Source organism: Lygodium microphyllum, chromosome 13 (genome assembly GCF_053477565.2).
Source record: "Lygodium microphyllum isolate KBCC chromosome 13, Lygodium_microphyllum_v1.1.10, whole genome shotgun sequence".
In the NCBI taxonomy this organism is placed as follows: domain Eukaryota; kingdom Viridiplantae; phylum Streptophyta; class Polypodiopsida; order Schizaeales; family Lygodiaceae; genus Lygodium; species Lygodium microphyllum.
Window position 1 is genome coordinate 112,254,949 of NC_141147.1, and position 16,551 is coordinate 112,271,499.

The 16,551-nt window shown below is 40.9% G+C and overlaps 1 protein-coding gene across 1 annotated transcript; it reads left to right on the forward strand.

The window, feature by feature from the left end:
* The first annotated feature begins 1,929 nt into the window (after positions 1 to 1,929).
* Positions 1,930 to 5,841, forward strand: LOC148027066 (elongation factor 2). The gene is made up of 4 exons (XM_087691603.1): positions 1,930 to 2,082; positions 2,895 to 2,941; positions 3,027 to 3,114; positions 3,208 to 5,841. Exons 2-4 carry the CDS (start codon positions 2,939 to 2,941, stop codon positions 5,646 to 5,648), a joined length of 2,532 nt encoding a protein of 843 aa, XP_087547729.1. The 5' UTR covers positions 1,930 to 2,082; positions 2,895 to 2,938; the 3' UTR covers positions 5,649 to 5,841.
* Positions 5,842 to 16,551: the final 10,710 nt, after the last annotated feature.

The window sequence follows — 16,551 nt, forward strand, 5'->3', positions numbered from 1 at the left end:
TTTGCAGATACCTAGCCTAGAGTGGCATTATTACCCAGCTTTTGACTATCAAAAGGAGCTACAATGTACATTGCGTACAGTAACGAGTGATGATATCATAAGAAGGACACTTGCAAGGGTCATTGAGCGTTTATATGATGATGTTAATATTGACATCGAGCTCCCAGTTTTTATTGAAGTTGTACATTGTGGATACACACAATGTTTTCGTGTGCATATGTACGAGGTTGACCATAAGAAGAGATTTCAACGCTCTCATACTGATAAAATATCAAGGCATTGGTTAAACATGCTTCATATTTCGCTATTTATTTAACTTTTGCAGATGCCTAGCCTAGAGTGGCATTATTACCCAGCTTTTGACTATCAAAAGGAGCTACAATGTACATTGCGCACAGTAACGAGTGATGATATCATAAGAAGGACACTTGCAAGGGTCATTGAGCGTTTATATGATGATGTTAATATTGACATCAAGCTCCCAGTTTTTATTGAAGTTATACATTGTGGATACACACAATGTTTTCGTGTGCATATGTACGAGGTTGACCATAAGAAGAGATTTCAACGCTCTCATACTGATAAAATATCAAGGCATTGGTTCAAGTATGGATTCAAGGATTTGGGTTGTTTTGTGATACTGCATCAACGTTTGTCAGTACCTACGGAATGGTTCACAAATGTTCAACCAGGTATTGTTATTGTTGGGATGAAATTATATTTGTTAGTTCTTCCACGTGCTTATATTGTGATTTTTATTCCAATGCATGTGGTAAAGAGAGAGGTAGGACTATTACATCGCCGATGCAATTACCAATGGAAACTGTGGGATCATTTCTTGCTTCACCTTTGTATGTTTTACTCAAGGAGGAAGATTTTGTTAATGATTCCTAAAAGAAGAGGAAGCTTTTTTTCTATTAGACATCTTGAAGCCATTGTCTCTTTTTGTTGGCATTGGCCATTTGCCTATGGTGCTTGAAAATACTCGGGTGCCTTATACTTGGCCTTTGTGGCTTCATTTTGACTAGGTCTCTTATAGAAATTCTTTTTGTGGTGCATGGTTTTTTTCTCGATTATGACCCATTTTAGTATAATGTTATTGTTCCATGTACTTATATTGTGATTTTTGTTCCAATGCAGGTGGTAAAGAGAGAGGTAGGACTATTGCATTGCCCATGTGATTACCAATGGAAACTATGGGATCATTCCCTGCTTTGCCTTCGCATGTTTTGCTCAAGGAGGAAGATTTTGTTAATGATTACTCAAAGAAGAAGAAGCTTTCTTTCTATTAGGCATCTTGGACACATTGTTTTTTTTTTGCTAGCATCGACCATTTGCTTATGGTGCTTGGAAACACTTGCGTACCTTATACTTAGCCTTTGTGGCTTCATTTTGACTAGGTCTCTAATAGAAATTTTTTTCTGGTACTTGGTCTCTGTGTCGATTATGACCCGTTTTGGTATAACGTTGTTGTTTCCTTTTTTTCACACAAAGCAATGTGATTCCTTACATTGATGTCGAGAAAGGAAAGTTCGTAAGTATGGTGCATGGAAGAGATTGTTTCTATATCAGACATTCTATGTTACAACTTTTATAAACTACTTTTAGTTTTAAGTTTTGTGTATGTATGAGAGAGAGAGAGAGAGAGAGAGAGAGAGAGAGAGATAAGGGGGGGAGAAAGAGGAGAAATGGATTATTGAGCGAAGTAACTTCGCATGTCGCTGCCTAGCGTTTCGTGCGTGCGGAAGGCTAGTGCAAGCACTGAGCTGCATGCAAAGAGGCTCTCCCTATGTATCCATGCAATCCATGTTGAAGCCATGTCCATGTGTAGGCTTTGTCCAAAGAAAATGTTGGAGGAGTACCTAGGGGTTTTGTCCAAAAATGTGAGGGGAATAAAGTGCGTGTTGAAGGGTATATTCTACAAAGATTAGGGCAGGCTCGGGAAACCTACACTCTCAAAACCCAAAATCCTTCCAACATTTCCATCTACCTCTTCCTTCCTTCTCTTCCACAGGCCGCCGAGGGAGAGATTGCAAGAGGAAGCAAAGCAGGGGCAGATCAGCGCGACAGTGCCGAGACAAGGTGAGTCCCTATGCAAGTTTGATCCGCTTCATTCGTGATCTCTCTTTCTTAGCCTGTGTATTTGTGTCTCTGCGTCCATATCTGCGTGTTTTCACGGTTTCTGTGCATTCCGGCGTCCCGAAATAATCTGTAGCTCTACCATTTTCTGTTTACGTTTTGCTTACGCTAGCTGGCCTTTCGTTTGTAGTAAACAGTAACAGGATGCAGATCTAAACAGACGGAAAGTTTGTCTTCCGAAGGCATGAGAAAAGGCATGTTTAGCTGGTTTTCGTAGTTAGAATTAGTGTTGAACAGCGTGTCTCTTAGGCTAGCTGGCTTCCCGTTTACAGCAAACAGCAGGAAGAGGCAGATCTAAGCAGAGAAGGAAAGTTTGTATTTTAAAATGGATACGCCAAGCTTGTTTTGGTAGTTGGAATTGAGGTTGAGCAACGTGCAATGTTAAGACTGAAAGATTGCGATGCCTGCCTAGTCCTGCATCTGCTCGAACTAGGCCTTGAAGTCCATTGCTTGTTAGTCTCATTTGTTGTCTTGAAAGTGGTGTTGGAATCATTTACAGGAGTCTTATCTGCATTTTTTTCTCAGTAAATACTGTACATCCAACAATTATTGTTCTGCTATCCACCTTGATTGAACTTTATCCTGATTATTTTGGTCTGTCAGGCTGCGTGTATTGGATCTAGCTCTCCATTTCTCATCTGACATTTGTTGTAAACAGACATTGGTCTTAGTCCATACTTGTTACTGATATTGCGATGCTGATAGTAAGTTCTATGCTAGGATAACTCTGCTGACACAAGCATGACATTCTGCAGGGACTAATTTCTGAGCTGTATTTGGAAATTTACAATCTGCAAAGATGGTATGTTACTCCGTTAAACTTGTTTGGAAGTTCTTATCAATCGATTGCTTTTGGTTCCATCTTACACCTGTAATACTTTTTTCAGGTGAAGTTTACAACTGAAGAGCTCCGCAGGATCATGGACAAGAAACATAACATCCGAAATATGTCTGTTATTGCACATGTGGATCATGGTAGTGTGCTTTGTATTTTCACAAGTGCACTCAATGTATCTATATTATTTATGAAAGGGATTTTAAGTTTCTGTACATCGTTGAAACTTGCAGGAAAATCTACTTTAACTGACTCCTTAGTGGCTGCTGCTGGTATTATTGCACAAGAGGTTGCTGGAGATGTCCGTTTGACTGACACTCGTCAAGATGAAGCAGAGCGTGGTATCACAATTAAGTCTACCGGGATCTCTCTGTATTATGAGATGTCTGACCAATCCCTAAAGGATTTCAAGGGAGAAAAGGATGGGAATGACTACTTGATCAATCTAATTGATTCTCCTGGGCATGTTGATTTTTCCTCAGAGGTTACAGCAGCCCTTCGTATCACAGATGGTGCTCTTGTTGTCGTGGACTGTGTTGAAGGGGTGTGTGTTCAAACCGAGACTGTTCTCCGTCAGGCCTTGGGTGAAAGGATAAGGCCTGTACTAACTGTCAACAAGATGGACCGCTGTTTTCTGGAGCTTCAGGTGGAGGGTGAAGAAGCTTACCAAACTTTCCAAAGGGTTATTGAGAATGCCAATGTTATTATGGCTACTTACGAAGACCCTCTTCTTGGTGATGTACAAGTCTACCCTGAGAAAGGAACTGTAGCCTTCTCTGCTGGGTTGCATGGATGGGCTTTTACTCTCACAAATTTTGCAAAGATGTATGCTGCAAAGTTTGGAGTTGATGAGGCTAAAATGATGGAGAGGCTTTGGGGGGAAAACTATTTTGATCCTGCAACAAAGAAATGGACCACCAAAAATACTGGCTCAGCTACTTGTCAGCGTGGTTTTGTGCAATTCATTTACAATCCCATCAAGCAGGTTATCAACATCTGCATGAATGATCAGAAGGATAAACTTTGGCCAATGCTTAGTAAGCTTGGAATATCTCTGAAGGCGGATGAAAAGGAGCTAAGGGGAAAAGCTCTCATGAAGCGAGTCATGCAGACTTGGCTCCCAGCCAGTGATGCTTTACTAGAGATGATGGTGTTTCACCTTCCCTCTCCTGCCAAGGCTCAAAAATATCGTGTGGAAAACTTGTACGAAGGGCCTTTGGATGATCAGTACGCTAATGCCATCAGAAATTGTGATCCAGATGGGCCCCTAATGCTGTATGTGTCTAAAATGATTCCGGCTTCTGACAAGGGACGATTCTTTGCATTTGGTCGTGTCTTTTCCGGTAAAGTTTCCACTGGTTTAAAAGTACGGATAATGGGTCCAAATTATGTACCTGGTCAGAAGAAGGATCTTTACGTAAAGAGTGTCCAGCGAACTGTCATTTGGATGGGGAGAAGGCAGGAGTCTGTGGAGGATGTGCCCTGTGGTAACACTGTTGCGATGGTTGGGCTTGATCAGTATATTACTAAAAATGCAACTCTTACCAATGAAAAGGAAGTTGATGCTCATCCCATTAGGGCCATGAAGTTTTCTGTCTCTCCTGTTGTGCGAGTTGCTGTACAATGTAAGGTCGCATCTGATCTTCCCAAGCTAGTTGAGGGATTGAAGCGTTTGGCAAAGTCGGATCCTATGGTTGTATGCACCATCGAAGAGTCTGGTGAGCACATTATTGCTGGAGCTGGTGAGCTACATCTAGAAATTTGTCTGAAGGACTTGCAAGAAGATTTTATGGGTGGTGCAGAAATTGTTGTTTCTGATCCAGTTGTCTCATTCAGGGAGACTGTATTGGAAAAGTCAAACCATACTGTCATGAGTAAGTCCCCTAACAAACATAACCGACTGTACTTTGAAGCAAGGCCTCTGGAGGAAGGGCTTGCTGAGGCTATTGATGAAGGACGTATTGGTCCTCGCGATGACCCCAAGGTCCGTAGCAAGATCCTTGCTGAGGAGTTTGGCTGGGATAAAGATCTTGCAAAGAAGATTTGGTGCTTTGGCCCTGAAACTACAGGACCTAATATGGTTGTTGACATGTGTAAAGGAGTGCAGTATCTTAATGAAATCAAGGATTCAGTTGTTGCTGCTTTCCAGTGGGCTACCAAGGAGGGGGCTCTTGCAGAAGAGAACATGAGAGGGATAGCTTTTGAGGTCTGTGATGTAGTTCTACATGCTGATGCTATTCATAGAGGAGGTGGCCAGATTATTCCCACAGCCCGTCGCGTTATGTATGCTTCCCAGCTAACTGCAAAGCCAAGGCTTCTGGAGCCAGTGTATCTTGTGGAAATTCAAGCTCCTGAGCAGGCATTAGGTGGTATTTATGGAGTGCTGAATCAGAAAAGAGGTCATGTGTTTGAGGAGATTCAGAGGCCAGGTACACCTCTCTACAATATTAAGGCGTATCTTCCTGTCATTGAGTCCTTTGGGTTCTCTAGTACTCTGCGAGCAGCTACTTCTGGCCAAGCCTTCCCACAGTGTGTATTTGATCATTGGGACATGATGAATAGCGATCCCACTGAACCAAATTCACAGGCTGCACAGCTGATTGTTGACATCCGCAAAAGGAAGGGTTTGAAGGAACAAATTACCCCCTTATCCGAATATGAAGACAAGCTCTAAAAGGAGGATGTATTTGAGCAGATTCCCAAGGTTACTTGATCTTAAGTTTTTTTCTTGACATCAGAGAAGCCCTCAAAGGATTTTTAAGTTTTTGTAGTTGAGGCATCTGAACATTTCAGTACCAGGACTAAAATGTACTATTGTTTCACTTTTTCAATGAAATTTTAATGGTTTTATATTTCCATTTTGCAAATTTTGTGCATATTTGCTGGTTTTATATTTTGCCATTTTGCAAATTTCGTGCATATTTGCTGGCGTTGCCTTTAAAGGTGCTTCTGTCATGTATCTGAAAAAAGTGATGTGCAGGAAAAGCTGTCAGTCTGCTTGAAGAATCTGTATGTGAATGAACCTAGGCAGAATTCTGAAGTTTTATGTTTGCTAGAGTTTGGTTGGTTGTGTGCTTGCCAGATTTCGAATTTCCACTCATAAAGGGTTATGGAAAGTGTGGAACATGAAAGTTAAGACTGCACATAGGCCTTCTGATTTTCACTCAAAGGGATTTAAAAAGTTTGCAACATGAAAATTGATTAGGGAATAAATAACTTGTAAGTGGTTCCCTTGCTTTGCTTCTTGGAATATAAGCATTATGATCATTTTCTGTGTTTGATTTTTCATATTCCCTAGAGTTCAGTTGCTTGTGTGTGCTTGCAGATTCTCTGATTAAGGGATTATGAAAGCTTAAACAGTGAAAACTGAAGATGCACTATAGGTGAAAATATGTAGTTAGCAAGGACAGTGGTTGTAGTGGAATAATCTCAAAGTGAAAATTGACTCAACAAAAATAGATGATGGGCCTACCTACAGTTGCTTGTGCGTGCTTGCAGATTCTCTGATTAAGATGCACTACAGGTGAAAATATGTAGATAGCAAAGGACAGTGGTTGTAGTGGAATAATTTCAAAGTGAAAATTGTCTCAACAAAAATAGATGATGGACCTACCTACAGTAGTAGCATCATGAAAAGTAATGAGCCTTGTGTGGGTGGTGCAACGGTGGCAGCATGAGGGGAGGGTTGCCTGCCTCTCTTCATGAACACTGTTGCCGCAGTTTGATCCTGCAGAGAGCACCTCCTGACAAGTGAATAGTGACTGAGGTCATGTGAGGAGCTGATCATGGGCATGAGGATGAGCATAACTCCTCAACAAGTTGTTGCCATGGCCCTTTGTTGTTTGTGCAGTGTTTCAATGCAAGCCCTACTAGGTGAAAGCTCAAGACAACAAAAGTTGTGCTTTTGCATATAAAAGAAAATTTGCTGCTATTCTGTCGGCACGCTTTGTTGACATTAGTTGATTGGTGGCTGCAAGAAACTGTATCTAATTCCAGTACTGGAGCTCTTGCACAGCTGTAGTAAAAGGGCAATGATGATTACATTAACTATTCTTTCTGAGCTTGTACGGCAGAACAGGTATGCTAATCTGAGTGAATCTATGGAGTGCAAGTAACTGTCTGCAGACTGTCAACATCAAAATGTGCTGATCTAAGACAACTGCTTCTCTTCAGAAGGTTAATCAACAAGTAGATTTTGCAAGTTATCTAAGAAGGGTCACTTATGAAAGGCTTTTTTCACTAGTTTAACTTCAAACTGCTCCACTTCAACAATGTCCCGTTATTACAGGCCTTCTACAACTTGGACTTTTTGGTAGAGTATGTAATAGATAGGAGAACTTTGTGTTGTGTATAACGTCTATTTTGGAAAGGTTTAAACCTCATTATGTGAAATCATAATTGGAACCTTCCCCCTTAGATCTATGATAGAAAAGGAAACACAATTAGGAAGAGTCATTTAGGCACTGGAGGCAGCTGTTGAGACATTACTAACTTTAGGAGGGCGTTTTCCTGTTCTAGGCAAACCATTAATGAGAGAGTGGTTGGTCAAAACAGGTGGGATGGATCAAAACTACAATGCTCTAATTGTAGTTGATCACAAGGTTAAAAGCGCTTTAGCTATCATAGATCTTGGGAATGTGGATAGAGACTTTAGATGCTTTGTGCATATGTGCCAATTGAGTCAAATAACATTTGAACCTGCTTCCTACAAGAAGATGATGAAACAGCTGGCCACAGAGTGGGCATGCAAGCTGCTGGCCAGAGGAGTAAAAATTCAATCTGCCAACATTGAGGATATTTGCTCCTACATGGCTCCTTCGTATGCTGCCATTACTTCCTCACCTAGGAGTTAGAGCACGAGTACACAAAAGTTCTGATGTCAAAATTTGTCACCTCCTTGAAACTCAAACATATTGAGGATAAGGCTCTTGCAACCTCAGGTCTGTACAGCTTTGTGGAGGACTCAGGTAAAGATCAATATGCCGGCAGGCCTTTGAGGCAGCCAGCTCAAAGCATCAGTTTGGATGGCAAGTGCCATAGTTGAGAAGTTCCTTGATACTACAGGTCCAATAGCATATGATGTATGTACAAAACCACAAGTATTGAGTGTATTTAGATAAACTTTGAATGTTTGATGTAATAAAGGAATAACAAATTCTGAATCATGGGATGTTTTGCAGCCTCAATTTGGAGTCACGAGATACTAGATCCAGCAGTTGATGCTATTGTTGTCGGAGGGGTTTTAGTCCAAAGGTCATATCCACTAGGGATCAAAGAGAGAAGGAAGTAAAGAATAGGAGATAGAAAAGAAGAAAAAGAATATGTAGGAGATTCAAATGAATCCCAAGAATGATGGAAATCAAGTTCTCTTTAAGACATGTAAATGCATCATGAATCAATCATAAAACCTTCTGCCAAGTTTGCTAAAGCCGTTATACAATTTAAAGACAAAGCTTAATAATTCAAACTATGTATGTATTACATGTAAACTTTGTTGTATATCAAAGACAAAGAGTCCAAGCAATCCAAATGTCAATAGATTTAGATGATTTCTTGGTAGGAGAAGCCCAAGTACTTCTCTCAAGAGCAATACGTATTGATAGAGCTTGAGAAGGAAAACAAAAGCCTTGTATAGGACTCCAAACACCCTTCAACCTTGTGTATCCCTGGTTATTACAATAGTCATAAGTGATCGTTTGATGGCCAAACTCCAAGACGAAATGGTTTTTGGATTATCTAAATAATGTCTACTACTACTCGGAAGCAATCTCCAAGCATTAGATCTCACATAGCTCATTGTTATACCAAAAAATATGCATCAAATACTAGCTTCCACTCTGTTGCTTAGACGGCAAATCTAATGGTTTCATTGGCTCCGAAAGGGGGAGAAAACCCGAAGACACTTAGGACACCTATTCAAAATTCTCTTGGATTGCTCCTTTTCCGTCTAGAGTGTTGTTTGTTGCCTGAAAATTGCGATCACGTATTGTGTGAACTCGGGAGCTGCTCTTTTTTTACGAGATTTTCTAAAATTGATTGAAAAGTCACTTGCTTTTTACATGTAACCCTATTCTAGAAGTTTACTACACCTTTTGAGGATATTGACAATAAATAATGGCCAAAATATAAAAAATAAGCTAAATGGTTCAAAAATCTCATATTTTTAAACCATCCATATCATGGACACTAACACTAATGACTAATATGATTTTAGATAAATAAGAAAGTTAGATGATGATGATGCACTCCAGGGTTTTTCACATTGTCCATGCAACGGCATGACATCCACCCCCTTTAAACTTGCACATCCTCCGATATGTGCCATAGTCCTAGTTGTCACCAAATTCAGAGTTCTCATCATCCTTTGCAACCATATCCTTTGGTGCTTCATCTTCCATATCTTTTTGGCTAGCCCTTATATCGTGGCCACTATTCATCTAGGTTTGGTAACTCATAGGCAATAGATTCTCGCATCTTGAGTAATTTGATTCTTTTCCCTGCTATTGGAACGCTTATGGCTGTCCCATCCAGCCCATTTAATACATAAGTAGCACTTGTCTTATCACATAGGATGTGAACCATCGTTTGGAGACTTTATGCATGGCACTATGTTGACTTTTCAAACTGTTGTTGTAAATTAGCATCAAATCCCCATCTTTTATGGTTCTTGGTCTCAATCTAAGTCTTTTGTCAAACTATTTCTTGTTTTGTATCCTTGTTGTCCTTAACGTTGCACTTGTTGCCTCTATGTCTTTTGACTTACTTTCCAACTATTTAATATGCAAGGCCAACAACTCCTCTCGATTCAACTCCTCTCCAAAAGGTAGCACACTCCATGTGACTGTCATATCTTCTATTGACATGATAGGTTTTTGATCGTACATCAATTTAGCATGCATATATTCTGTAACAATACTATAAGCTATTCTGTTAGCCCACAAAGCATAAGAGAGCAATCGTGGTCACTCTTTTACATTTTCTCCATATGCTTTTGCTAATGCCTTCACAATAGGTGGGTAACCTTTTTCATTTTTGCTATTTCATTCAGGGTTATAAGCTGAAGTTAAAGCAAGCTTTATCCCCAACCGTGCAAAGAAATCATGGGCTTCATCCGCATCCAGTTCACCCCATCTACTGTAAAATTTTTCCCACAGCCATACCGACAAAAGATCTATTCTAAGAAAAGTACACATTGCATTGTTGTCTTGGTTCGTATAGCTTTCCCTTCCACCTAACTGTTGGGGTAAAAGGCCTCTGGGCCTATCTGTGTATATTGTGACCGTCCATTCTTTATTCATATATAATATGATAGTGCAATAAGACTGTCAGTTTAGTTGGACATCACCTACATTATGTGTGCTCTTCTCTCCCGCATCTTCCTCTTCTCCTTCTCCACTGCCATTGCATCCCCTTCAACTGGTATCAGAGCGGGTCTTCAAGAGCTCATCCCAGCCTTCCACATGAGGTATGAGATCTTCATTCTCACTTAGTTTTTAGCTCAATAGGGTTTTCATAGGTTGTGGGCAGCCATAGCTCACACCTCTTGGAGCTTCCTTCATTTGGATCTTGCTTCCAGCTTATCAAGGCTTGCTGAGGCTTGGTGTAGGCCTTCTTTGGATCCCATTTGTGCCCCCTTTGGGCCCCATTGTTGACATGTGGGACAGCAGGCTCCCCCCCAGCCAACTCACGTTTTTTTTTGCGCATGTTTCAAAATCTGGCCCAAAAATCACTTTTTTTGTCATATCTTGGGCATTTGAAACTCGATTCAGGCAAGATAAGAGTCTAAGTTGGGGTTTTGGCATGCTTCGGACACAATGGTGATGTCCGATTTGCCAAATTTTGATGATAGAATATTCTGCAATAAATTTCAGGTCTGAGACAACATATATTTGTATGCCTATGGCTTATGTGATGCTTCTATTGATACCGGATCACTTGTGGATATTATGCCTCTTATGTGAGACGCATTTGGAGTTGATTTAGCTCAGCCATTGATTGTTATAAACAATCCCAGATCTGTCCAAAACAGGGTAGCCACCTGTTACTTCAATTTTATGCTTACAAGTCTTGGCATTTGATGCCCGATTATGCCCGATTGGTGCCTATATATACGGGAATGCATGCCTATGGTTTGCCTATGGATTTAAGCTTGGGTTGAGCATTGATTTGCTTAGTTTACAAAGGTTATATGTTGCTAGAAAATTTAGGGTTGAAGCTATTTATGCTACAGTTGGGTTATGCCTATTGGTTACGGGGTGCTCTCAGCTACTCGGTATGATGTCATGATGTATTTGGACTATGCCACATGTCTTGTTTATGCTCTGGAATGCTTTTGAGCTGAGATTAGAGCTCGATTTGGGTCTGACTGTCACTTCTTTGCAGCTGGCATTTCATTTATGACATGGTTTATGCCTAGGCTACCCAGTACGGGTTATGATGTCTTGGTGAATGCTTTATGCTTTGGCTGTGGATGGTAGTTGTTTGAGCTCGTCTCGACATTCATTTGAGTATTCCCTTGAGCAGTTGGACATTGACTTGGATTTTTCTGTTACGACTTGGCTTTTTCTGTTACGACCTTGGATACTATATGGGATTTGATGCTTCGATTATGGATCTTGGCTATTACTTAGATACACTTATAGGTATGGAGCAGTGAACTGCTCCCTTGTTTTGGCAGTTGCCTATTGAGTTGTGATTGCTCGTTTGCATTTGATATGCGTGATACTTACTGATTAGTGGACTTGGATAGTGCTTGGGATTTACAGTTATGGCTTTCTTGCTCCTCTATTGTCTAGCTTCTATGCTAGTTGGGTTCCTGTTGCCCATCCATGTTAGAGAGCAGATGCTATGTATGCTTATCCTTCTATACACATGGTCTACTATTGTATACCTTACAGAGCCACTTATTTGGATGTTGTTGTATGGATGTTTGGGCTTCACCTGGAGCTTGACTCTTGCAGGATGCTTTGCCACTTGTCGGTCTTTACTTGACTTAGATGTTCCTTGGTGGCATGATGTATTGCAGAGCTATGTGTATGCATATGGTTATGGGTTGATTTCATGACTGAATATTATATGCTCTTATGACAAATGTCTTATGATTTACTGTAATGTGGTTGGTTATGTCATGCAATTGGCTACGTCTCTTCTTTATGTGGGAGCTTTTGCATCCTTGATTGACGCCTTTATGTCCTCCCATCCATTGAGGTTTCATGAGCATTTGCAGCATACTTCTACCACTGATGTACTAGCAGATGATTGCCTTTATGAGCAGGTTCCCTATGTTGGGACAACCCTCGACTGCTTGAGCTTCGTGGATGCTATGGATAGCCCTATTCATGATGACTGGATTCCTTGTCATCTTCTACAGATTCTTCTACTTCAGATGTTGTTTGCTTCCATTGTGGGAAGATTGGGTATGTTCAAAGAAAATTCTTTAGATGGATTAGAGAGCAGCATAGACAGAGACTGACTCGACATGAGCAGAGAGTGAGCTGCAACAGGTATTACCACTCTTTCTAGTGGTGAGGTACATGCAATTACCCATGATGATGTAGTTGAGCATTTCCTCCTATCATCTAGTTTCCCTACAACTTACTTGCTCAATGATCAGGCCCATGCCTTTGATTGGATTTTTGACTCTATGGCATCTTGTCATGTTACCCCTCATAGAGCATGGTTCTCTTCTTACAAGGAGGTTGAAGGATGTATTGATCTGGGCCTTGAGTAGACTTATGCTATTGTTGGTACAGGGAACATACACCTAGCTTTGCCTAATGGGACTTCTCTTATGCTCAGGGATGTTCTACATGTTCCCATGCTCAGTAAGAGCCTAATTTCTGTTAGTTAGTTGCATGATGCAGGTTACTCTGTTTCTCTTCACGATAGGTCATGGAAGATCTATCATGGTTGCTTGGTTTTGGCTAGAGGTTCTCGAGTTGGTTCTCATTACCCAGTGCATGTCTCTCATGTGGGAGATTCTATGGTTGCAGTTATCCGGATACCACATGCATTGTTATGGCATTATCGCCTAGGCCCTATGCACCACAGAGAGATGGAGATCTTGTCTCGTTCAGACTCATTGCTGCCTCCTATGTCACTTACAGATCTTGATGCTTGCCTTGATTGTACTCTTGGTTCTTACAGAGCCCCCTTGGCTTGTGGCGATCGTATGAGGCATGCTCCTCTAGATCTTGTTGATTGTACAGTATATGGACCTATGCCTTCCCAATCACTTGGTGGAGCGTCGTACTTTGTGACCTTTGTTGATCATGCTACCCATCATATTTGGGCTTTTTCCTTGGTGCAGATTGAGGATGTTGCAGTTATGCTTGATAGGTTTATGAATTCTGCTTGTAGCAGGCCTAGGTGCTTGCAGATGGATTATGAGAGTCATGCTCTCTCTCCCAACTTTCGGACCTTTTGTTAGTAGTATGGCATTGATTTCTTGTGCCCACAATATTATGGGATTGATCATGGCATGTGTTTAACCTTACATGCAAAGGTTGCTTCTATGCTTACCACAACTGGGTTGTCTTATGGCTTTTGGGCCGAGGCCCTTATGAAAACAGTCTATTTGGTTAACAGGACGCCGTGCTTGACCTTGGATGGTATTACACCCCATGAGGCATGGAGTGGCATGCAGCCCTCCTATGATTACTTGAGGATGTTTGGCTGCCAAGCATCTGTACGTATGCCACATGAGCCTATGTCATGTAGATGTATCCTCCTTGGTTATGGAGATGGTGACTTTAAGGCCTACAGATTATGGGATTTGGATGTCCAACAGGTCATACGCAGTCGTCATGCTGTCTTCTATGAGACGCAGACACCTCTTAGTCCTCTTGATGAGCGTTCAATACGCTTTATGACTGATTTTACAGCAGCTGACAGTGCCATTACAACAAGCTGTTTATGCTGAAAATGAGGCATTTATTGGCCCAGATGACGTAGCTATGCATAGTAGTCAGGGTCAGGATGTTGGTGGTCAGTTGCTAGACCCCTTGCAGGCTCATGAGAGCCGTTTTCTTGTAGTTTTGCAGGCTAGATAGCCAGCGATATGTCAGTCTTGCGCTTCGCTGAGACCACATGTAGTCTTGAGACCCCGTTGGACGAGTGTCCCCGGGATGTTGGCCCTCTTTCAGTGATTGAATCTGGAGAGCTTGACTACTCTCCACTGTCTTATATGAGCCACGCTGATGCTATGCGCGACTCTGATGCTTTACAGCCGGGCACTGATGAGTTGTGCTTGCTTCATGAGAAGCGTTTTTGGATTGCTTCGTTGTATGGAGCTGTGGGATCACTTATCTCCTGGATGTCATGGACTCGGGGATGCTTGACTCTTCTCCTGCAGAGGTTCCTGACACTTCTTGCACAGCTCACTTTTCGATTGGGCGTTGGGTGAGATGTTATGATTCCTCACCTTATCTTTTTTTTTTTTTCTTTTCTTTGTTTTCACTCCCCAACCACATTGGCCTTTTAGTGGGAGGTTGTTGGGGTAAAAGGCCTTTGGGCCTACCCGTGTATACTGTGACCACCCATTCTTTATTCGTATATAATATGATAGTGCAATAAGGCTGTCAGTTTAGTTGGACAACACCTACATTGTGTGTGTTCTTCTCTCCCGCATCTTCCTCTTCTCCTTCTCCACTGCCATTGCATCCCCTTCACTAATTAGTCAGGTCTTCACGAGCAAGTACAAGATACCTGATTTGCCAAAGACTTGTAGGCATCGTAACTAAATCCACCATCTAGTTAAAATTAAGAGATAAGGGATATGTAGGTTGCAATCCATCCTGATGTCTCATATATGAATACATTTGACAGGTCATACATGTTTTCACAAAGTGAGCAACATCCTTATACATGCGCTATCACCAATATCTTTCTTTGATTTTTGCAAAAGTACCCCAAATGCCTCTGGCCAACCCATTAGCTTTCATGAAACTCCTGCACAACGTTTCCTTGTGAAGCTCTGACACCTAGAACTCACAATGGCATACCTTGTTTTTTCTTAGCACGTTTCCACGAGTACCCATCTTTTGAGAAAAACCTATAGGCTTTCCTCTTGATCTTCTTGAACTCCTCATTCAACCCCTTTTCTCTCTTTGTTAATGTGCTGAGGTATTGACCGATTCTCAGCCACTCTTCTACATATTTGTCTTCTAGAAACACTTCTACACAATATACATAGCATCTAAAGTGTTTTCTCTTTGCTGTCTAAGCTTTTGTTAGTGCTTTAGCAATTTAATTGCATTGTTGAATTCACTATTACAACACTTGTACTTGATAAACTGACTATTGTACTTGTTGCATTTAATGTTGTTATTGCATTAATGAGAGCTATACATGTAGTTACAACAACTGCCAATTCAATTTCACCAATCAAAACATCATTTTTATAGTAAGAAAGTCATCTTCTTCCTCCTCATCCATTATTCCATTTTCATTCTCATAGTGTGCCCAAGATAATATGTCTGCCACCGAGTTTTCTCTTCTTGCAATATGCTGAAATTTAGGGTTCAAAGATTTGATGTATGCAATCCACTGGAGCATAGCAATGTAAGGGGTAGCACAACTAGTAATCATACCCAATATCAACAAACAATCAGTCCCAGTGACTACACAAGCACATAAAATACTCATTATCACATTTAAGGATTGTCACAATTTCCCATAATTCTCTTTTTATATGTGGATATCTTCTCTACCATTTGATCAATAGTTTAGCACCAAACCAAATTGCATATCTTTGCTCTTCCTCATTATCTTACATGATTGGCTATCCAATCTTGATTGGGCTCGTATCTACATTAATAATGATAGGCTTCCCATATGAATAATCAACCTTTCTCAATGTAGGAGCAAATTTCAAGAGCCGCTTCAATTTCTTCATTATGGTCTGCAACAAACTGTCTGCATCCATGGGCATCCATCTCTTCATTCTTTTCATCCACAGCACACACTTTGATTAGAATATCATCTAAGAAGGGCATTGCCAATTGTGGTACACAATCCTTGAGTACCGTATTCGTAGCATTTTTCATGTGTGCCATTGAGTTTGTTGCACCCTGTGCGAGAGTACACATTTGTACTAACCATAAGGGAGTCTTCATGGTTGCGATATCATTTCTCTCAATTGCAAGCTGAAATTGATCATATCCCAAGTAAAGATCACCAAAGAATAGATCACTCTGCTTGCAAAAGCCTCTATAAATTCATCAATCACAGGATCGACGCCCACATTTATTATGGTCACTTTATTGATCGACCACATGTCTTGAATAAATTTCAAAGCCCCATTCTTTTTTGGCACAGTAAACTAATGATTTGAGTACGTGGTTGAAAAGGGCTCCAAAATCTTCATGAGTATCTTTTCATTTAGTAAATCCATTAGCTTTGGCAAGTAAGCTTTAGGCATTAAAATATGCCTCAAGTTTCATGGTACATGTGGCATAATAAATATTACCATATGAGAGAACATCGAATCCACATAGCCTATTTCAACTAGCTGAAATGCAAATGCTTTCTCATGCCTAGTCAATATCTGTATAAAACAGTCTCTTTCAGTAGGCAAA

What these genes read in the sequence shown, in the direction of transcription:
- LOC148027066 (XM_087691603.1), top strand. An exon ending in TATTGCACATGTGGATCATG is followed by an intron (nt 3,115 to 3,207) that starts GTAGTGTGCTTT and finishes TGAAACTTGCAG; the next exon opens with GAAAATCTACTTTAACTGAC.